This window comes from Callorhinchus milii, unplaced genomic scaffold (genome assembly GCF_018977255.1).
Source record: "Callorhinchus milii isolate IMCB2004 unplaced genomic scaffold, IMCB_Cmil_1.0 Scaffold6, whole genome shotgun sequence".
Classification (NCBI taxonomy): Eukaryota; Metazoa; Chordata; class Chondrichthyes; order Chimaeriformes; family Callorhinchidae; genus Callorhinchus; species Callorhinchus milii.
Genome location: NW_024704747.1, coordinates 22,750,965 through 22,773,346, shown reverse-complemented (window position 1 = coordinate 22,773,346; position 22,382 = coordinate 22,750,965). Strand labels below are relative to the sequence as shown.

The 22,382-nt window shown below is 42.7% G+C and overlaps 3 protein-coding genes across 12 annotated transcripts in view; 2 read left to right on the top strand and 1 right to left on the bottom strand.

Annotated features, from left to right (window-relative positions):
- The first annotated feature begins 250 nt into the window (after positions 1–250).
- adat3 (adenosine deaminase tRNA specific 3) lies at positions 251–6,091 on the top strand. 3 transcript variants are annotated; one of them, XM_007890143.2, is made up of 2 exons: positions 251–304; positions 4,913–6,091. In XM_007890143.2, exon 2 carries the CDS (start codon positions 4,919–4,921, stop codon positions 5,990–5,992), a length of 1,074 nt encoding a protein of 357 aa, XP_007888334.2. In that variant the 5' UTR covers positions 251–304; positions 4,913–4,918; the 3' UTR covers positions 5,993–6,091. The 3 variants fall into 3 exon arrangements, with proteins under 3 accessions (XP_007888334.2, XP_007888337.2, XP_007888335.2); XM_007890146.2 differs by lacking the exon at positions 251–304 and adding an exon at positions 2,760–2,863; XM_007890144.2 differs by lacking the exon at positions 251–304 and adding an exon at positions 2,760–2,984.
- The window catches only part of pms1 (PMS1 homolog 1, mismatch repair system component), a 56,766-nt gene continuing 34,646 nt past the window's right edge, over positions 263–22,382 (top strand). For 2 of the 6 annotated variants that reach the window (XM_042336446.1, XM_042336450.1), the window contains exon 1: positions 17,993–18,055. The gene's annotated coding sequence lies outside the window, so the exon portion shown is untranslated. Of the gene's footprint in view, positions 305–17,992; positions 18,056–18,972; positions 19,035–19,372; positions 19,445–22,382 lie in introns of those variants that run through there. The other 4 variants (XM_007890138.2, XM_042336448.1, XM_042336447.1 and 1 more) reach the window with 4 other exon arrangements.
- On the bottom strand, positions 9,648–18,692 carry ormdl1 (ORMDL sphingolipid biosynthesis regulator 1). 3 transcript variants are annotated; one of them, XM_042336452.1, is made up of 4 exons: positions 18,626–18,692; positions 14,500–14,681; positions 12,577–12,728; positions 9,648–11,696 (listed from the first exon to the last, which is right to left on the bottom strand). In XM_042336452.1, exons 2-4 carry the CDS (start codon positions 14,671–14,673, stop codon positions 11,561–11,563), a joined length of 462 nt encoding a protein of 153 aa, XP_042192386.1. In that variant the 5' UTR covers positions 14,674–14,681; positions 18,626–18,692; the 3' UTR covers positions 9,648–11,560. The 3 variants fall into 3 exon arrangements, with proteins under 3 accessions (XP_042192386.1, XP_007888333.1, XP_042192385.1); XM_007890142.2 differs by lacking the exon at positions 18,626–18,692 and adding an exon at positions 17,334–17,435; XM_042336451.1 differs by lacking the exons at positions 9,648–11,696; positions 18,626–18,692 and adding an exon at positions 16,964–17,302 and having other exon boundaries at positions 12,573–12,728.

The following is a 22,382-nucleotide window of genomic DNA, read 5'->3' as shown; positions in this document are numbered from 1 at the left end:
CACTGCAAAACCTTTCCCCCCAGCTCCCCTGCCCGCAGCCTTTCAGTTCCGCCCCTGCAATGCATTCCGCCTCCAGAGGAAAACGTGTCTCTCTCTCTTTTCTCTCTCTCTCTCTCTCTCTCCCTCTCTTTGCAAGTTTCCTTCCTCGATTGCAGAAATAATGCAATGAAGAAATGGGGTGGGGGTGGGAGGGAAATGCAACTGCTTCGCAAAATGCTATTCATTCGTTCGTTCGTTCATTCGTTTCATTCATTCTGATGGTATTGGGGCATTTACACCGCTGATGTATCTGGAGGTTGTTGTTGTGAGTAACATTGTTTAAATACTCCTATTAATCTAAGCTATTAACATGGATAATAATATATTACTATTGCATACCTGGGTTGCATTGCATACTATTGCATTGATTCATATATTATGGCATTACGCTCTATATTCTGCTCCTTTTGTGTTCAAGCGCATGCAATAGGGGTCCACTAGATGGTGGTAATGTTTTAATGTGATTTGGAGTGTGTTTGTGTGCCAACTCAAATAGGTTACACTGTGCACAAGTGAACTAATGCAGTCGAATCCATACAGGGGCAGAATGCATTGCATAGGGAACTGCAATGCACATAAGCATAAACTGATGCATTCAGAATCAAATATAATTCCTTGATGTTTTGCTTTGCTTTTGTTGCTTTTTCTGTGGCTTTAGTTGACATAAAAGCTACTTTGCACTTTGTGTTCTTAACAATGTCCTTCTTTCAAAAGAAGTAAGTTTCCTTCCCCCCCCCCCCCCACACACACACACACACATTTGCCACCACTTGTTATGTCTGCAACTCAGTACTTTGGAATGGTGCCCATTCCAACCGACTGTACTGATGAGAAACTAAATATTTTGTGCAGAGTTAAACAAGGCTACGTGTCAGCTCACACAACACTGGCAAGAACATCAACATCATCTGACAACTCATGCTTACGTGTTTTTTGGCAAGGAGGGAGTGGGTCTTGAACCTGCATCTAAATAGAAGTCGAACCAAATAGAATCCATTCCAAAATGCTACCACGTTTGGGGGGGGGGGGGTTGTTTTGGAGGGGAATGTGAAGTTGGGTCAATGTTGGTTGATTAAACATTAGAATCGAAACGATTTTGATAGATTTAGGAGCGTCTTATGTCCAAGTATTGCATTAAGACGGTTTAGCCTTCGCATTCGTTTTTGTTTGGGGAGCAATACCTAGATAAAACGTGAGCTAGTATATACAACAACAACAACAAGATTTCATTTATAGAGCGCCTTTCACGTCGGGAGGACGTCCCAAGGCGCTGGACAGTTGGGTCAGGACCCGAGCAAGGGGGAAATGGTCAGGGTGAGGGGAGGGAAGGGAGGGAGCGAGGAGGGGGTAGAGAGTCGAGAGGGGAGCTGAAGGCTCAAGAAAAGTCTTGAGACCGGCCTTGAAGGAGGAAAGGGAGGAGGCGGCGAAGGCACTGGGGGATGGAGTTCCAGAGCCTCGGGGCTGAGAGGCTGAAGGCCCGGCCACCGATGGTAGGGTGGTTGGGGCGGGGGATGTGGAGCAGACCGGAGCCAGAGGAACGGAGGGTACGGGCAGGTAGGTAGGGGGATAGTAGGTCGGAGAGGTAGGAGGGAGCGAGGCCGTGAATGGCCTTGTAGGTGAGGATGAGGATCTTGAATTCGATCCTCTGGGGGATGGGGAGCCAGTGGAGGCGAGCGAGGGTGGGAGTGATGTGGTCGCGGTGTCTGGTGCGGGACAGTACACGAGCTGCAGAGTTCTGAATGACCTGCAGCTTGTGGAGGGAGGTGCCGGGAAGGCCGGCAAGGAGAGAGTTCCCATAGTCCAGCCTTGAGGTGATAAAGGCGTGGACCAGAGTTTCATCGAATAATCATATTCAGGAATCTCTTTGAAAACACTTCAGAGCTTTGTAAATACTGTATCTCTAATACAACTTAGCTGAGATCATGATTGATCTTCTGCCATTCCACTGGAATATAAACACTGCACTGCTAACCTCCCAGGGGAATCATATAAATTCATAAAGTATAAAAACCAATATCACAATATATATATGTTTGAAAATACTAATTACAAACAGAAGAGCACTCATCGCTCCAATAGGACAGCAAGTTTACTGACAGATATGGTCTGAGTATTAATAGTAATACTTGCATTTGATATGGCGCCTTTTCACATTGTTGAGACGTCTCAAAGCGCTTCACAGAATACTACTGTAAAGTGAATTGACTGCGTATTTTGTGGGCGAAACGTGGCAGCCAATTGTGCACAGCAGTGTCCCACGAACAGTCGTGGATTGAGCGCCCAAGCTATTTTAAGATAAAGGGAATATTATAAGCTAAACTGCACAAACCCAAGCACCATATCCCCTCGCAACAATTTCGGTTCCACTAATTACTGCCTGAAGCTAATAATGCCCACTTCTGTCCTATCATTGGTGTGAAAGGTCAACACTGCAAATAAAAAAAACAACTTCAAAAGTAAAACCATGTTGGGGTGGAGCCGAAGGTACATTTTCCTCTCGCTTCAAATAAAATAAGTAACCCTGTCGAGAATTTAGACCTTTCCTTTTTTTAAAAAAAAGAACTCAAATTTAAAAAAAATAAAAATGAACCAACCCACCCCCCCCCCCCCCCAAAAAAAAGTATGAACCTAAAAAAAAAAGTTTTAGAACAAAAAGTATGAACTACATCTCAATCTGAAACAGAGGACGACTATTTGGAACAAATGAGTCAGTTTTGGGGGTTGGAAGAATGTGCAGAGAGAGAGAGAGAGAGAGTTGCAGCTTCAGAAAGTAGGTTGTTGGAGGGACAGATTGTGTTGTTACACATCCTATGATGGGAGTTGGGTAGGTGATGCTTCAGACAGTTGCTTTAATATCATTTTAATGCAATATATTTAATCTCAGACGTCTACTGGGCTGTTGCATCGTTTGCCAGAAGAGGTGGTGCAGGTTAAGAGCTGCAACTGTGAGTCCCAGATCTCAGATCATCTGCCAATGTTTAAACCCACATTTTGCCTGAAGTTGGTTCCAGGGGATTTTTTTTTCTCTCTCTCTAAATGATTTACATTTGTGCCTCAAGCAACTGTTTGCTTTTCTTTTGAAACGTAATGCAACATTATTATTTTTTTTGGGGGGGGGTTAGCAAATGGCTACAGTACCTCGATACAATGTGAGTGAGTGTAATATACATTGAATTAGCCACATGTGAGAGCAACACTGTGAGAACCTTTCAGTCATTACGCAGGTCATTTCAGGAGCCTGACAACCAATGTAATGATTATAATAATCCTTGCATTTGATATAGCGCCTTATCACGTCTTCGAGACGTCTCAAAGCGCTTCACAGGATATACTGCAAAGTGAATTGACTGCATATTTAGTGGGCGAAACGTGGCAGCCAATTGCGCACAGCAGGGTCCCACAAAACAACAACAAATTGCATTTATAAAGTGTCCTTCACGTAGCGTAGCGTCTCGGAGCGCTTAACAGAAGCGGAGCCTGACCCCGAGGGTGGGTTGGGGTGGGAGGTGACCGTAAACACGGTCGAAGAGGAAGCTCTTCAACTTTGAGGAATTAGGATTAGTGGGACTTTAACGTTGCTTTTAATATAATTTATAATTCAGATAGTGTTGAAAGTAATTACGTACTGAAATAACTGACATGTTTTTAGCAGTTCCTCCTTTTATAGAATTTTGCACATAGTTTGTGGATATAGGCGGGAAATGTCTTCATGTTTCAGAGTGTATGAAAAGAATTGTAGTGGATAATCCTGTATTTATGATCTGGAATTTATTGTTATTAGATTGTTGCTATCTGAAAGCATTATTTTTTCTTGCCCTGTTGTCTATTTCATGTTTAACAGTAACACATTTGGCCCATCGAACCTTTGCTACTCTGCACTTAAACCTCAGTGCAAAAGTATACTGATGAAGATTAGTAACATTCGACCACAAATAAACAGTGACTCCATTTTACAGTATATTCAGAGAAGAGCTTTGAGACATCTGAACTACCTGAAAAGGCGCTGTATCAAATGCAAGGATTATTATTGTTATGAACACGCAGTTTATTTTGTAACATTTAGATTAATAAGTTTAGCTGCCAAACAACATGGAACGATCAACGCTTGTATTACCTATTTTGTAAACCAAACTACTAATATCCTTTCTCTGTTGTGGAAATGTGAACAACAACAACAACAAAAACCCTCCTCCTGGAACACAACTTCTAAGCACTATTAATAAAATGTTTCTCAGTCGAATCCTTTCTCTTGTCTGTCGCTTTTATTTAAAAGTAAGTTTCCCACATCTCAGTCTGTATACCATCATGTCCTCCCTATCTGATTTTTTTAAAGAGCAGTCCAATGTCCATTTGGAAACACTTGGCTTCCTTTTCAGACCTTGTAATTTATTGATGTGTAGATTGCACAGCTCAAATGTTTTAAATAAAAGGCCCTTTACCAACTGGTTAAACAGTTATTGTTGACTGGGAGCACAGCATATGCTTAAACATTAATTTTGTCCCAGTCAGCTATGTGAAAGGGTTTGAGATGTCCTCACAATGTGAAAGGCACTATATAAATGTAAATTGTTCTCGTTGCAAACTGAAGCTTTGCCTTAAAAGGACCAGCACAAAAATGTTGAAGAGGACAACCTTAAGAATCATTGCAATTTAATTTAAATCTTAAAAGTTTCAAGTCAAGTGGTTGAATCTCTAGCTCACAATTACCAAACCAGAAGTAAATGATTGATTTATTATCTATACTCATGAAAAAATAGAATAACTATAAACGGATAGATTGCAGTTGGGTCCTGTTTCTGCTTATCTTTTTTTNCCCTGTTGTGCTTAGCTTGTGACTCTCATAGTAATATATCTTTTCATTCTGATGTGGAAGGTATAAATGGAGCCACATTGCAAAAGGAGAAGAACCGAAGAAATGGACCCTTTCCCGTGGGAGATGATTCCAGTTCTTTCAGATGAGAAGTCGGGAGACGTTGAGCTGGTGGAAGCATATGCAGCCCCCATTTTTAATAAAAAAGAGACCTCTCGTCTAGTTAAATTGATGGCCAATATTTATCCACTGAATGATCTACCGCACATCAAGAGAGTTCGAGCTTGCGTGGACAAAGACTGTGATCATCCTTTGGAAATCCTCATTTGTCTGCGTAGCAGTGCGAGTATTGCAGATGTACCAGACAGAAAACCGTCTCTCATCGACTTATTGCCTAGTGGAATGGGTGACTGCAACAGCCTTGGACAACCCTTCCAGGTCACGATACCAGCTAAACAACCATTGACAAGACCTCAGTTTGAAGCAGCCAGCCAGCACTGGCCCACAGCCTTCCATGAAAACAAACAGGTGACCGAAGCCCTCAGAGGCCAGTTGTTTAACCCCGAAGAGAAAGCAAAGATGCAGATGTTTATGGGAAAAGCCATTGAAGCAGCAAGAGCAGGAAAGGAAATGGGGATGGAACCAGTAGGTGCTGTGATCGTTGACCCTGCTACCAACCAGATTATTGCGGTAGGCCACGACTGCAGAAATGGCCCAAATGCATTGCTTCATGCAGTTATGGTGTGCATTGATTTAGTTGCCCACGGGCAAGGTGGCGGTGCCTTTGATCATAATAAATATCCTAACTGCCTTTTTGTGTCCACAAAAGATTTATCTGAGGACAACAACGTAATAGACATTGGTAAACCTCTGATTCCTTCAGACCACCAAAATGCACCTGGTAGTGGAAAAGATTTGCCCTACATATGTACTGGGTATGATCTGTATGTTTCTAGAGAACCTTGTGTGATGTGCGCTATGGCGCTGGTCCATTCCAGAATACACAGGGTCTTTTATGCAACATCATCTCCTGATGGAGCCCTGGGAACGAAGTATAAAATACACACGAAAAAGGACCTTAATCATCATTATGAGGTTTTCAAAGGACTCATGGAAAAAGAATGCCAGCGACTTTTAGCCTAAACTGTAAGCAGCTATTTCAGTTGAACTGGTTTCCAAAAGTGGAACGAAATTTAGTTTGAATACAAATGTAATTTTAAAATGTATTTTTATTTTAAACATTATTTTATTTTGAATGGGCCATAAACGTTCACCATTATCCTTTTACTAAAATTTTTTAATAAAGACCTACTACAGTATCCTTTATATCCACACTCTGCATGTTTTTGTTAAAGAAAACATTAATATTGTCTGCAATAGTTCTGATATGTAAGCTAGATGTTGATATTAATCTTCATTAAACTGGAGTTGCTAAGGTAAAAATATTCCGAGTGTAAGGGACGTGTGATGCTTTTCCTTTTCTAACAAAAAGGTAAGCAGTCTGCACTTCAATTTGAACAATCCTTAGACAGTGTGTATTCTCGGTTACAGACGGAACAGCAACAAGTTCAGTCTAAAGGTATGAATATAATGGAACAGGAATTAATAATATTAATAATAATCCTTGCATTTGATATAGTGCTTTTCACGTCTTCTAGACGTCTTAAAGCGCTTCACAGAGCATACTGTAAAGTGAATTGACTGTATATTTGTGGGCGAAACGCGGCAGCCAATTGCGCACAGCAATGTCCCACAAACAGTCGTGGATTGAAGTGACCAATTTATTATTTTTTTTTCTTGAGGGATTATTATTAGGCGTGTAGAGTAAAGAAACTTGCCCAAGGTTTCACCCTATTGGGAATCAAACCCAGGTCTCTCCCTTGAGTGGCGAGTGCTTTAACTACTGAGCTACAGAACTCCACAAATATTCTAAGGAATTCTAAAATAGGCACAAAAGAGAGATCTTTTCTCTATCCCAAAAGTCGATGGACGCACCTCTGATAATTCAGCACTCACTAGACATTTCACTGGACTGTCAGTCTAGACTATTAATCCCAAAACCCAATTTTGGGCTGTGAGCTCACAACCTTCTAACCCAGAAGTGAGGGAGGAGCAATTCCAACTGAGCCACACGGACATCCTAAAATACTAGAAAATCAGCATTAGAGCGTAATCTTAACCAAAGCAGTTGTTTTCTTTAAAATAGGTAAGACATATTAAATGACTAAGAGCCTGAACAACAAACTCAATAACAAAAATCATTGTCGCATCTTAGGGATATCGATCAGATCCACGGGCATATCAAAGACTACCACATTTCACATCAGGCTGTCTCTGGTGACAATGTTGCTTCTCTGCAATGCGAGAGCTTTCTACTGTTAACTCGGCTTATGCACAGAAATTAGGACACCCATCATGGAAATGGCCTTGAGGGGAAATTGGCATTGTCAGACTTGCTGTACTTGACCCTGACTCAGGTGTCAATTATAGAATGACATTTATGGCTGTTTAATAAAGGATGTTGCCCAGATTTTTCTGCCCTCTCAGCTGAAATCATTTGAGTGCAATGAGTGTCACAAATTAAAGGGAGGTCAGGACATAAGAGAGGTATTAATGTTGAATTTCAAAGCGACTGCAAACTGAGGATTTTATGCTGATCATTTCGCAAGACCCGGTTCTATGTTACTACTAGTAATTTGTCGGCATTACATTGCATAATTATTTTGTTTTGTGAGGAAATCAAGCAGAACATTTGTTTTGTGACTAAATTATTGTACGAACACATCCATATCGAAATAGTCCAATACTTTAAACTATCTGACAAGGCACAATTTACTCGCAGCACTTGGAATACAGCAGCATTAATATTTCCAACTGCCTGAAGTATGACAAATTCAGCAGGATATGAAGATAGTGTGGTTCAGAATAAATTTATTTCTTCTTTTCCCCACAGCAAAATCTGTTGAATAATGAATAATACTGAGGGGAATGGATGAAATAGGATGATTAGATTTTGTTTGGTGTGATACATGGGAAAACCCATCAGTGTTTTCAAGAGTATCCTAACTAGATGGACTTCTGCATATGCATGCAACATACGCACAGAAATTTACCTTCATCTAGAATGGAATGCATCACCAGGAGCTTATTTGGCACAGGTTGATGAGGGCCAAGGCTTGGGGACTCAGAATGTACGTTGGGGTACTGCTGGAGTTTAACCAACTAAAACCACATGAACAACACCTTTAGATTCAAAGGTTGAGCACTTTTGAGATGTTCTTTTACATGAAAGGCATTGCAAGTTGCAATAGACAGAAGCAAAGGTCATTTACATTCACAGTGATATGTTTTCTCATTGTCCACATGAGCAAAGCAGCATGCTGATAAACACCTAATTTGTGAAGAATGGCCACTCTGTGCTTAAGGTCAGGATTTCTGCAAAATGTAGATTATCAGAGTGGATTTGAAAATACAGGATTTGAATTGCTGAATTGAGGATTATGCTCAGCAAAAATGTTTTGAGCGAACTGCAACCAAACTGATTACATTTCAAATTAATTATCTAATTAATTTCTGCTTCTGTTTGTAAGCAATGTTTTGCACCAAGTTAAATTTGCTCATTATTAGAAGGAACATTTGATGTTATTCCAACTTTATACTTATTGCTGTGCCTGGAATGCCTTTCTATACAAGGCATGAATGGCAGTTTGTAAACCCGCTGGATTTCGGTTCCTGTATTCGGTACAGAATACGTAAGGGATAATTTACTCTTTTTAGATATGTATTAGATGTTTTTATTTAATCTTGTTTATTGGACTAGCTAAAAATAAACTAGATTTTTAAAAAAACAAACGATGGAATAAATTGCTAGTGTTGGGAGCTTTTTCTCTCAGAAGTGATGCAGAGAAATATCCTGGACATAATTCGATGAAGGAGCAAATGGCACTAGTGTTATATACAAGATGACCCTTGGATTTCTGCCGCATTGAGCTACCTGGTGGGAGGCACAAGTTAAGAGATTGCCTTGATACTTGGGATTGTTATTAGGCAGTTAATACAAACCATCCATCACAGATGGAATATGCAGAGGGATGTTTTTGGAGGTGGAGATAAAGAACAGGCCTGCACCACTTTAATCAATCATGGTCGAGGTCTGGCAGCTAATTCCTCATCAGCGCTTCCACTCTTGTAGGCTGGGAGGGGATTTAAGTTCTAAAATAAGGAATGTTTACCAGCCATGTTTCTTCTCTGGCCCAACGCACTAAGATATTTAAAACTCCCCCCCACTGGTGAATGCACGGATTCCTCCATTTAAACTGATAACCAATGACCTACTGCCGTTACAGCTACCCAAGATAATGAATAGTAAACATCAGTGGAATCTCATGAGCCATATCTTGTAGCATCACAAATTCAAATGTATTGCATCACGCTGACAGTGTTAAGTGTTTGCTGGCCAAGATTTCTCATCTATAATCGGACTTGCAGTGTCTCTTATGCCTTGAGCAATCTTGTCACATGTAGCACATGGTTAAGATTGTTCAGGAATAGGGAGTAACAGTTGTAACAGTTAACATGAGCATATTGTAAACTGGAATATGCTGTAGAAAATCAGGGATGCATTTGCAACATTATGTACATAACATTATGTACATATCAATAAGATTGTAGCTTAAACTTCTGAAGCTCTTTTTAAAAGAATGCGACGACAAATACCATCCTGGGTGTGGAAACGAGAAGCAAACACGATATGGGAAACAGAAAGTAAAATGGAAGAAACACGAGTGACAAGAGAACATACATTTTTAAATCTTGGTATTCCGGCTCGACTACATTTAAGCGAGTCCTGAAGTTCTTTTGATTTTAATGAAGACAAACACAATTCAGTTAGACAAGCTTTTAGAGTACAACATTGTTTTTTGCCCATTGATTGAAGCAATTTTGTGGAATAAAGGCCATGTTATTTCTAAGGTCAAAATAGGTTTATCGTGGAAAGAATCAACTTCCCCAAAGTTGTTTTTTTTTAGTTGCATATAGAAGGAATATACAAATTATTTTGAAATACCCACTATACCAAATAAACTCATTGTCTCTAGTTTTTTTTAAAAAAAAGTTAATTTGTATGACCTTTGACCAATAATAATGCTACGTCTACTCAAATCTATATACATTTCACAAAAATAAACATCTAAAGAATATGTAAAGAACTTAAACTCATAACACATTTCTGGTCCATTGGCCTTTTGTTTTTTTCTTTGGTGAACTACTATATTATAATACAGAATGTTGACTCAACTAACATTTGTGCCTCTGCTAACCTGCACAAACTGATGAGGAGTGTCCCTTCCTTCTGCCCTTGTGGTTATGATGGGTTGGTAAAAACCAAGGTTAACACCCGTCGGTCACACAAATTGTCTATTTTTCTTACTCTATGTATAGTGTGAGATACACAGATACACTAAATATATTTATATATAAATATAGTAAAAGGAGCTGAGAGGGCAAGTAAATATTCCAAGGCTCCCACCAAATTCACCATACCGAGAGTGGGGTGGGGGGGGGTAGGGGAGATCAATAAAGATCACAAGTCAAGTCATTCGTCATTCAACCCACTAACCTACACCCAAATACTGTATCTCAAAGGTACGGAGGAGATGAGAAACCAAAGGTACCGACCATACACTTTTCTTTTTAAAAAGAATTCTTCTCAGGTAGGACCCAATTGTAGCACTACCCCATCCACCAATGCTACTTTGTGCCACTTGTTCTGAAATACCATTATAAAATATTGTTTTCTTACAGCAACAAAACATGCTATAAATATAAAGCAAGTTGTCCATTGCAATACCATTTGTGTACAACACAATTGTAACAAATTTGCAACTGTGTTACTCATGTCATCAAGCAGGTTCACTGTTTTCTTAGAATAAAACATTACTAGGACAGCAGCTTGTATCTACTACATTTTCCCAAGCAACTAAATGTTCCACCAATTAAACCCACATTTATAGTTGCTTGATAAAAGGGAAGCCATATATAAATCTCGCTAGTGTAACTCATACAAATGGGTTACATTAGCTTGAATGAAATAAGTAGCATTTAGGTTATGATTTTCCACAAAATCCCATCCTGTACCTTAATTTACTTAATCCATATTGGAAAACAGAAAAGTAACAGTACACATATACTCAACACCCAAAGCAACAAATCTTCATGTATAAAACTCAAAACTGCCTTCCATCTTGCACTGATGGGTGTTGCTTCATTCTTCTGTACCTCATGTAGTAAGCAAAAACGCTTTTCAATGTCCTTAAGTGTCCAAAGTCACTGCAATTCCACTCAACATCCTTCTGTAATAATACACTCGTGCCAGTCTTAAAGCCACGTTTGACAATTTCTTCAGTACAATGAAGCGAGTTCCAATTTCAGAGCTGGGCCTGCCCAGTTTCTTATGGGAAGCTTTAACAGTATTTAGCATATCTACCTGCTCCAATTACCAGATTCCATTAGTCGTCTCCTTTAAAAACAAATCAACATACAAATGCATTTTGAAATGGATACTAAACAATGAAAATGGCATTAAAATATAGACTGCTCGGTACACCCCAGTTACAGTTAACAGGACAGTAGATTACCAGTTTTGTCTTCCCAGTAACATAAAGCTAGCTAAAACATTTGGACCATGAGAGTTTAGCTGTGATGTCTTCCAAATTAGTATTTATTGATTCCAAAGATTCGAACTCCATGCAGTTGAGGCAGCTTGGGAATCAACACAGTCAAGAGAGATGCTGTATTGACGATAAAATGTGTCGGATCATATTTAGTGTAAAAACTGGCCAGGAAATACCTGCAAGAATAAAAATTATATTTAGCAAATTCAAACAATTATAAAAGATGCAAAGCACTTTCTTTGAAACCAACACTATTTAACAAAGATCTTTATGGCGTGCATTCTGAAGCATTTGCAAATGACCTGCATTTGTCCTGAAACTGCCCTCACGTGTGTATGATACACAAGCTTTGCGAGAAGACAATCAATCAAAAAATCCTATTAAATGTGTGCGAGAGTGTGTTATATATAAAAATGCGTGACATCAAGTGGCCGCGAATATTATTAAGGGGCTGCTGATCCTTGTCCTCACTTGTCAGAGCCCTCCACGATCTTGCTCCTCTCTACCTCTATGACCCTCTCCATTGGCGGTCAGACCTTCAGCCTTTCTGCACCCACGGACCTCCATCCCTTTGCCTTGCCCACTCCCTTGCCTTATTCAAGGCCCGTCTCAAGACCTTCCTCTTTGACCGTGCCTTCAGTCATCCTCCCACCCCCATCCCCGTTTCCCCACCCGTCTTAATTCCAACCCCCAGCTCGCGTGCAAACCCTTGGGATGCCTTGGGACGTCATCCCGACATGAAAGGCGCTATCTAAATGCAATTTGTTGTTGTTTGCTTTGTAAAGCAGTAAGGCTCCTAAACCCTCTTTATGTGCTCAAACCTCAGAATATCCCTACAACACACACACCACAGTCACGTATGAGATAGTGAGGAAGCCGGTGATCTATTTCTACACTTTTACGAATGCCACTTGCCTCAGTGCAGTAACTTGCCTCCGGAGTCCTTATGGCAGTTTTGCAAATGGGTACAAGCTACGGTAAATCACTTCACAACATAGTAAATTGTAGTAAGTTACAGCAAACTGATGATAGAAAACAGAAACAATTTATTCTTACAGAATAATGGGTGAGATGGTAAGGAATTTTCTGGAGGATGTAAACTGGACTCCATAATCCAACTGTTCCCAGTGTGTCAAAAGTCTAGCTTTGCCCTGGTCAGGGGTTTCGAAAGGTGTCCCTTTAACTGCATGCAAGAACACATACATTCCCTGCAGATAAAAATGATAAGAGGATATAGTCAATACAAAAAAAAACTCCCTAAACCAATTTACAACTATATTAGCAATTTTCACAAGCAGATCTGTAACATTTGGAGGAAAAACTTGAGATGCAATGAGAAAGAAAATATCAAGCCTGTTGTTAGTTCCCCACAGTAGCTGTGAAATTAATGTTTTAGGAGGAAAAGCAAACTCGTTGACATAATTTATAATTTTTTAAAAAATAAAGTGGTATCTTTCAACTTGATTATTATTCTCTACATTTTTGCTCATCTTTGCATTTGATATAACACCTTATCAGTCATTGAGACGTCTCAAATTGCTTCACAGAATATATTGTAACCTGAATTGACTGGAATAGCACTGTGGGCACGTGCTCAATATGAAAACCAACCATTCCAGAGAAATGCACCACCTTGGAAGTGTTAAAACTAAACATCTTTCAGACATCACACAAGCACAACAGTCCATAACTTACTTTCCATCTGGTATGTTTAGGATTTTAAAATCATCACCAACAGTTTTCTTTATTCCCATTAACATTTCATAACCTTCCCATCTATTGCCACCTTTTCATCTATGGCTCCAATCCCAGCTTTCTATCTCAGTGCAGCAATTTTTTAAAAAATCCTTAAAACAAAACAAGCTTTGGGATGGAATGCGAAACCTTTGTTTTGTGTGTGAGAATTATCATCATTAACGCATTTTAACCTCAGGACTGGCAATGTTAATGAATTATCCCACTGCACCAATTTAGATCCTAAGCAATTGCACAAAAAAANTTCATGTGGGGTCATTTCCCCTTCCCAGGATGAAGTCATCTCTATAAGAAGCCAACAGGAACCACTTGTTAAAGATTCGGTTTTCTGTTTAACTCATGAATTGTTAAAAGAAAAGTGATCCCTGAGCAGAATGATAGTGACAACTCAACACCATTACTTTTCTGTTGAGGCTTACTAACTCTCTCAGGTTTTTCAGGTGACAGGTTCCTACAGGTAACTAGTTTGGATATTTCACTATCTCTGCAAGGCTGTTATAGTTTCTTCTCCATATTCTGGTATACAAGAAAGGCCTAAGTAAATCATGTGCATAGTCACAGTACAACCACAGTTTCTGCCTTGAAACTCCAGTGTACAGCATCTGCTTGAAATGATTTACAAGCTTAACATAGTGGTGATTAAATATCTAATCAGATTACACACCCAATTTTTGCTGCATTGATATTCAGGATCGATTCGCTTCAGTGCAGATGTAAATATCTAGGGCTGTAGAAGCTGCACTATTTCTATTGCAGTTTATAAAGAATCTTGTCTACCGTTAATCAATTGTGTGTTTATTGTTAATCAATTGTGTGCCGGCAAGGGATCACTGCTTTAATCAAAGGCTTGAAGGACCACGTACAGACCAGCACCGGCAAAACAGTTTTACTGGTCGATGTAGGTTAGAATTGAGCAGTTCAGGCCCTTTGCAGTGTACAGACAGTCACCTCTACGTCTTATGATGGTGGAGTGTTTTTGTTTTAAAAGCAGTGCATCAATGAATACCATCACCACTGCTTTAATCAGCACTTGCAACAGCTTCTTTGCCATTGACTCTGGGGCTGCTCTTCATGGCACAGTAAATGGGTCAAAAGAAAACTGCTTTGGGCCCTACAGTAAAATGCAAAGCATTCAGCATTTGAAAAAACCCAAAGGTTTGAAATCCCAAACTCTTTCTAATGGCTTCATAAATAGCAGTCGACAATTGAAGACCAAATACTCACCAAGTTGTGGATCACATTTGTTAACGTCCACACAACCGGAACTGTGAAGAAGGGGATACTGAGAAGTACTATGTGAAGCATCCCAACTCCAAGTGCATACGTGAGCCATATTCCACGGCTGTTCATTACTCTTGTGTTGGGATTGACTTCACTGTGTGCCACTCCGACGTTCATCTTTCCGTCTAGAAAGAGATGAGGAAAAGCCAAGATTAAAAAACAAATCACATTTTGCGCTTTGAATTCAGGGCAAAAGACCACAGATCAGTGAACTGGTAGAGAATGACTACTCCGAACCATATTTCACTTGCAACATTGAAGAGATAGCTAAATATCTTTGAACAAGTTCATAACTGCAACAGCACAGCAAGAGTTTCCATAAACATAACAGTGTTTTACTTAACAGGTATTCGCGGGAAGACAAGAGAGAAAGGAAGGATCTAGAATTATAGCAGCCTCTATGATTCAACCATAGAATTTTATAGGACAGAATGAGGCATTCAGTTAATCATGTCAGTACTAGTTTTCTGAAAGTCGTAGCCATTCAGACCTAATCACCTTTTTAAAATGTTTCTTTTTCATATATTTATCCAAATCTTTTTAAAAAGCAATTATGGATTCTCCCTCAAATACCATTTCTGATACATTAGTATCTGAAAGTATTCAATTCAAGAACTTTCTTGGTTTACTTTAACAACTGCGTAGTAATCTGGAGAATTTAACTGCATTATTCAACAACAAATTCCATTTGTATAGCGCCTTTCACTATCCGCACCCAAATTGCTGGTTGGGACCAGGAGGGGTCGAGAGCGGGGAGGGTTGGGAGGTGACCGAAGACACGGCTGAATAGGAGTGTATTCAGATGGACCTTGAAGGAGTCAAGGGATTCACTCGTAACAGAACAAGAAACCACGTGCAGAGTCCAAACTGTAGGAAAACATTTTAGCAGTGAAAGTTTAAGTGCAGCAACAGGACAACATAAGAAACACTAACTGGATTATCTTCAGGCAAATCTCTTCAGTCTAAGGCTTGAAATAGATCGACTCAACTAAAGTATTTACATTAATGTGTGCCCTTTGTAAATCAATACAGAGGGAAGGTAGGAAATAATTCAAGAACCATGTCCTCAAAAGGCAAAGATCAGCTGAAATCCATCATTCCCTTCTCCCCTCCCCCTCCAAAAAAAATGCACAATCCTTGCATACTATCCAGAGAGATGACAAGGTGGATTGATCATGGCAATATCAGACCATCAGCACTGAAAGTTCACAGGCATTTTCTTTCTTAGAAGGCTGAGCCAAGTCGTGTCAGCAAGTTTAAAAAAAAACGACGTTGGAGAGGGGAAAACAAGTTGTTGGTTACAAATTGTTGCTTATAATCAACACTCTAGTAATATTCCTTGTACCAAGAACTATTTCTGAGTGGTCACCATACACAATTACAGTACACCTAAGATTAATAAAATGTTAATTTCGACCAGGTCACTGATTAACCAGAGAGGTGACAAGCTATATCTACAGTAAATAATGGACTCTTACCGCTTTCCAATTTTCCCGTGGATGGACAAGCTTGTGAGTCATTCTCACTGTTGCAATCTCACTGAATGCAGCTGTTATGAATTAACCCAAGTCTTTTAAATTATACCGCACTTGAGTAAATGTAGAGTAGATCCCCCAATTTTTCTGTACTTAAGATTACAATTTGAGCCTGCAGGAAATTATATTGCAGGGAAGAGGCAATGTGCTAATTTATGAAACGAGTAGCTAGTTTTGCTGGTCACTGGTTTCAAAATGTTGCGTTTATAATAATAATAATCCTTGCATTTGATATAGCGCCTTATCACGTCTTCTAGACGTTCTCAAAGCGCTTCACAGAACAGACTGTAAAGTGAATTGACTGTATATTTGTGGGTGAAACGCGGCAGCCAATTGCGCACAGCAGCGTCCCACACACAGCCGTGGATTAAAGTGACCAATCTTTTGTTATTTTTGAAGGATTATTACCAGGCGTGTGGAGTAAGGAAACTTGGCCAAGGTTTTCGCCCTGGCCTGGAATCGAACGCTTGTGAGGCGAGCGCTCCAACCACGGAGCTCCAGCACTCCATTTGAACAACGATGGCAAATATTTGCTGAATTATGTAAATTTTATACGGCCGTTATATTTCTTAAACCTTGTCAGTCCAAGTTAAAACTAAGAATAACAAAGCTAACCCAACTAATAGCAAAACCAGATATTAACCTAGTTATTCAAGACTGGATTGCATTAAGTGGTTACTTACATTGAACCCAAATATTTTACGTAAGACGAGGGCTTAAAAATAAGCTGATTAAACACACAAGTATTGCTCAAGACATCTAATACAATGTTGCACTTACTGCAAAGGGTGAGGGAGTGATCGTGCAAAAAAGGAAAAATAAAAAAAATACCACTACAAATATCATTTCGACTCTTCTGCAGTTGCACTTACTGCAAAGGGTGAGGGAGTGATGGTGCAAAAACAGGAGAAGGATCAAAAAAAACAATACCACTACCGATGGCATTTCGACTTTCCTGCAGTTCAGTGGGTAACGATCGATCATAAAAGGTAACAAACAGATCCATCGCTTTAATCCGAGTTCTAAGAAAGATGCAAAGGATTGTGCAAAGGGAAAAGAGGTTTCAGAGCCACACACACACAAACACACACAAAAAAAATGCATCTTGTGGGCAACCTCCACAAAGCAGGACAAAGGACCTGGACGTGTTAAAAGATTTTTTTTCCTCCCCCCCTCCTCCCCTCCTCTATATTTCATTGCATTTCACCGCATCGAGAACCAGTGGCACTTCCAGTGCTTCACCTTTGTCTGTGTTGTTGCATCGCTCTCCTTAATCTGCAGATTAGTGAACCGTCGCAATCTGCTCCAAACCGTACAAAGTGCAGAGGCCACACACACACACACACACACTCGGGGGGGGAGGGGTTTTTTTCTGCAGAAGAGGTCGATTCCGATCAAGAATTGTTTGACATTTGCAACGTAAGAGCACGTAACGTGAGCCAAAGCCAGTGAGCCACAGGCTGGTCAGCCTCACTGATATACCCCCTCCTCCTCCTCCTCTCCCCTCCCCCCTCCTCCTCCACCCTCCCCTCCTCCTCCTCCTCTCCCCCCCCTCCTCCTCTCCCCTCCTCCTCTCCCCCCCCTCCTCCTCTCCCCCCCCTCCTCCTCTCCCCTCCTCCTCTCCCCCCCCCTCCTCCTCTCCCCTCCTCCTCTCCCCTCTCCCTCCTCCTCTCCCCTCTCCCTTCTCCCCCCCCCCTCCTCCTCCTCCTCTCCCCTCCCCCCTCCTCCTCCACCCTCCCCTCCTCCTCTCCCCTCCTCCACCCTCCCCTCCTCTTCCACCCCCTCCTTTCCCCTCTCCCTCCTCCTCCACCCTCCCCCTCCACTCCTCTCCCCCTCCACTCTCCCCTCCTTTCCTTCTCCCCTCCCCCTCTCCCCCACCCCTCCCTCCCCTCCCCTCCCCTCCCAGAGAGTACGCTGAACCGAACCCCGACGTGTGCACCATAAGCCCAGGTTCGCCATTTAAGGTATAGCTCCTGGTCCCGCACTGACTGACTGACTGACTGACTCACTAGGCCACAGGCGAGAGGTGTTGGGGGGGAGACCCGCAACGCAGCAAACCAGAGAGGGCTGTTTTACGGCTAATCCGCGGTGCATCCAACAGTCGAAAGGGTTACCACTGGAGATGGGGGGTGGGGGGGGGGGAGAGGGAGGGTGGAGGGGGGGGGTTGTGGAGGAGGAGTGGGGGTTGTAGAGGTGGGGTGGGGGGGCTGTGGGGGGGGGAGTTGTGGAGGAAGGGGGGTTGTGGAGGGGGGGTGGGGGGGTTGTGGAGGGGGGGGTTGTGGAGCTTGTGGAGGGGGGGTGTGGGGGGGGTTGTGGAGGGGGGGTTGTGGAGGGGGGTGGGGGGGCTTGTGGATGGGGGGGTTGTGGGGGGTTGTGGGGGGGGGGGTGGAGGGGGGTTGTGGGGGGGGATGTGGAGGGGGGGTTGTTGGGGGGGGGGTTGTGGGGGGGGGGTTGTGGGGGGGGTTGTGGAGGGGGGGGTGTTGTGGAGTGGGGGGTAGATGTGTGTGTGTGTGTGAGCTCAGCTGCAGCCTTACCAGTGGGGGGGGCGGGAGGGCGGCGGGAGCTCCGGGGATTGCCTGCGTTCCACGGGATTGTTACAAAGTTACTGAGCGCCTCAACCCCCCGCCCCCCCCCGCGCGCGCGCGCGAGAGCGGAAGCATTGCATTGTGACGCAACGTGAGTGACAGAGGCAGCGTCCACTCGCGGCCAATCGGCGGCAGGCGGCCCCTCCCCCCCATTGTTACCCCCTCCTCTCGCCCCGCCCACTCCACCACCAGCGCGCGGAACGGGGGCGGGACTTCCCGACCGGGATTCCCCTCCTCTGGACGTTCATGTGGTCGCGTGTCTGTCTGTGTCCCCCCCACAGCGCTGCTCATAGTGTGGGTGCTCAGAGCTGCTGTCCACCACCGCTCTCACCCCGGGGAGGGACCTGACAGCCACACGGTCGGTGCCTTGTTTCAACATCTGCCTCCTGCCCCCCCCCCTCGCCTTCCTCCACCCCCCAACCCCCCCTCCCCCAACCCACCCCCCTCCCCCCCCAACCCACCCCCCCTCCCCCCCAACCCACCCCCCACTTCCCCCCCAACCCACCCCCCTCCCCCAACCCCACTTCCCCCCCAACCCCCACTTCCCCCCCCAACCCCCACTTCCCCCCCCCCCCAACGCCCCCCTCCCACCCAACCCCACTTCCCCCCCAACCCACCCCCCCTCCCCCCCCAACTCCCCCCCCCCCCCAACCCCCACTCTCCAAGGTTCGGTCTTCACTCCTTCAAGGGTTGGCTGGGGTTGAGGCCGTGCCGTGCCCCAGGGCGGTTGGTTACGGCCATTTGGACTGTTGGGATCAGGCGGTGAAGGTTAATAATAATAATAATAATAATAGGTTGTTCAAATGTCTGGGTTTTCGAGAGGCGCCGGTGTGGCGCGTCACCGGGCCACACGGTCCCAGGAGTCCGTTACAGAGAACTCCCAGAATCTACAGGGCCAATCCTTGTGGAATTTAGCGATAATAATAATCCTGGCGTTTGATACAAAAAAAAGGAATGATAGTTTGGTCGCTCAGTCCGCGGCTGTTTGTGGGACACTACTGTGCGCAATTTGCTGCTGCGTTTTGCCCACAAAATATACTCACTTTACAGTATATTCTGTGAAGCGCTTTGAGACGTCTCAACAATGTGATAAGGCACTATATCAAATGCCAGGCATTATTATTATTGTATAAGTGTCTCTTCACATTGCCTATGTCTCAAAGCACTTCACAGGATATACCACAAAGTGATTGTGTAATTGTAGGTTGTGGTTGTGTATTTGTAGGCGAATGCTTTAATGCGTCAGAGACTTGTTTATGTGTATGGTAAACTCAACACATTGTGTAAAGAGAAATTTTTAAGATAAATTAAAATGGAAATTCATCATACACTGGGAATTAATGAACATAATTATAAAATTTCAGAAGTTTGGGATGTCTCCTACAAGTGGAAAAAACAGTATATTTTATCTATGTACCCCCTAGATGATAATTTTGGGTACAAAGCAGATTATAATATGGGCAGATTTTGGATTTAGTATCAAATCCCTGTTGGATTTGCACAATCAAATAGGGATAGCATCAGTAACTTTGATAGATAATATACTTGTTTAATTTCCTGTACCTCCATTGTTGTGTCTGATAGCTTCCTGCTGTCTTTCTGCAGAGAAAGCACAATGTAAATATTTAATTAGATTAATATTTCAGTAATGATATAAATCATAGATGTTTGTCATCCATATTAGCTTTTGACATCCGATCCCAAGTGTTTGATGTACATATCTTTCCAGCGCCTTGGGATATCCTACGGATGTGAAAAGGCTGTATAAATGCAATTTGTTGATGTTGTTATTCTTAAAACATGCACATGCTGATATCCTAGCAGTTCACATAGTTAGTTGACCAGAACATTTTCCAAGCTAGCTATTCAGATCAATTGTACACAAGTTTTAATATGCTATAATTGACTATGGGGATAGGCTGAGGTAGTGGGATTGAATGGATAACTTGCTCTGAGAGCTGATGCAGACTCAGTTGGCCGAATGCCCTTCTCCTGTGTTGGAAATTTCTACAATACTTTGCCATAGATGCTGGTTCTAGATTATTACCGAGTGAGAGATGATTTGGTGATTAATGCCTATGATTCAGTAGTGTATATAATAGAACGGTCACTAGAATTGTTTTGTTTCTAACAATTTTGATTTGGTTTTAAAGTTGTTGATTGCAAGATTGACATCAAGATTAGATTGAAAATAATTAATAATAATAACAATAATCCTCGTATTTGATATAGCTCCTTGTCACATCATTGAGACGCCTCAAAGCGCTTCACAGAATATATTGCAAAGTGGATTGACTGTATTTTGTGGGTGAAACGCGGCAACCAATTGCACATAGCAGTGTCCACAAACATACGTGGATTGAGTGAGTTTTTTTGAGGAATTATTACCTCCGGAAAGCGATCCACCAACAACAACAAAATTATATTTGTATAGCAGCCTTTACATCGGGAGGATGTCCCAAGGCGTTGGACAATCAATGTTTCGGACCCGAGCTGGGGGGTCGGGATCTGGGATGGTGGAGGACAGAAGGAGGGTGATAAAAAGCATGGTCAAGAAGGAGGGTCTTGAGACAGGTCTTGAAGGAGGCATGGGAGGGGTCAAGGCGGAGAGACTGCGTGATAGAGTTCCAGAGAGTGGGGGCAGAATGGCAGAAGGTCTGCCGGCCAATGGTGGAGCGTGCGAGACGGGGGACATGAAGCAGGTCAGAGCCCGCTGAGTGGAGGGAGGGTAGGGGGTTAGGAAGTCGCATAGGTAGGGGGGAGCAAGGCCATGGAGGGCTTTGAAGGTGAGGACCAGGATCTTGAACTGTATCCTCTGTGTGATGGGAAGCCAGTGGAGTCGGGCGATGGTGGGGGTGATAGGGTCACAGAGCCTAATGCTGGAGAGAACATGGCTGCAGAGTTCTGGATGATCTGCAGCCTATGGAGGGAGGAGTTGGGGAGGCCGACAAGCAGGGAGTTTGCATAGTCAAGCCTGGAGGTTATGAATGCGTGTATGATGGTCTCGGCGGCCTGCGGTGTGAGACAGTGGCGGAGCCGGGCGATGTTGTGGAGGTGGGGGAAGGCAGAGCGGGTCATGGTATGGATGTTGGGTAGAAAGGATAGTTGAGAGTCAAAGACAACGCCAAGGTTCTGGACTGGCTCAGAGAGGTGGAGTGTGCAACCATGGATGGTGATGGTGTCAGCGCCTGAGGTGAAGAGACGCTGACGGAAGCCAATCAGGAGGGCCTCTGTCTTGTTGACGTTCAACTGTAGAAAGTTAGCTCTCATCCAGGATTTGATGTCTGAGTCAACGGTGGAGACAGAGAGATAGAGTTGGGTCTCATCCGCATACACATGGAAGTTGACCCCGTGTCTGCGGATGATGTCACCAAGAGGGAGCATGTAGATATTGAAGAGGAGGGGACCAAGGACAGAGCCCTGAGGAAATGTAGTATGATCATTTGCAATATTTGTGCTTTTGGAGTGTTTGGAACAATACTGTCTGTGGCGTTATGCTTTAACTGTGGGAAAGTGACATTGATGCTTTCTCCTCATAGATCCCAATTTAAATTCTTTAAATTCCCAATTCTTTGACAATGCGAATTGACTAACTTAGCAAAAAAAAACATATCTAATCATCTGTGGTGTAAACTGCTTTGAAATAGCAGCTGCTGATATAGAAAAAAATAGCTTTTGCAAACTATGTTTTGATATTAATGTCAGC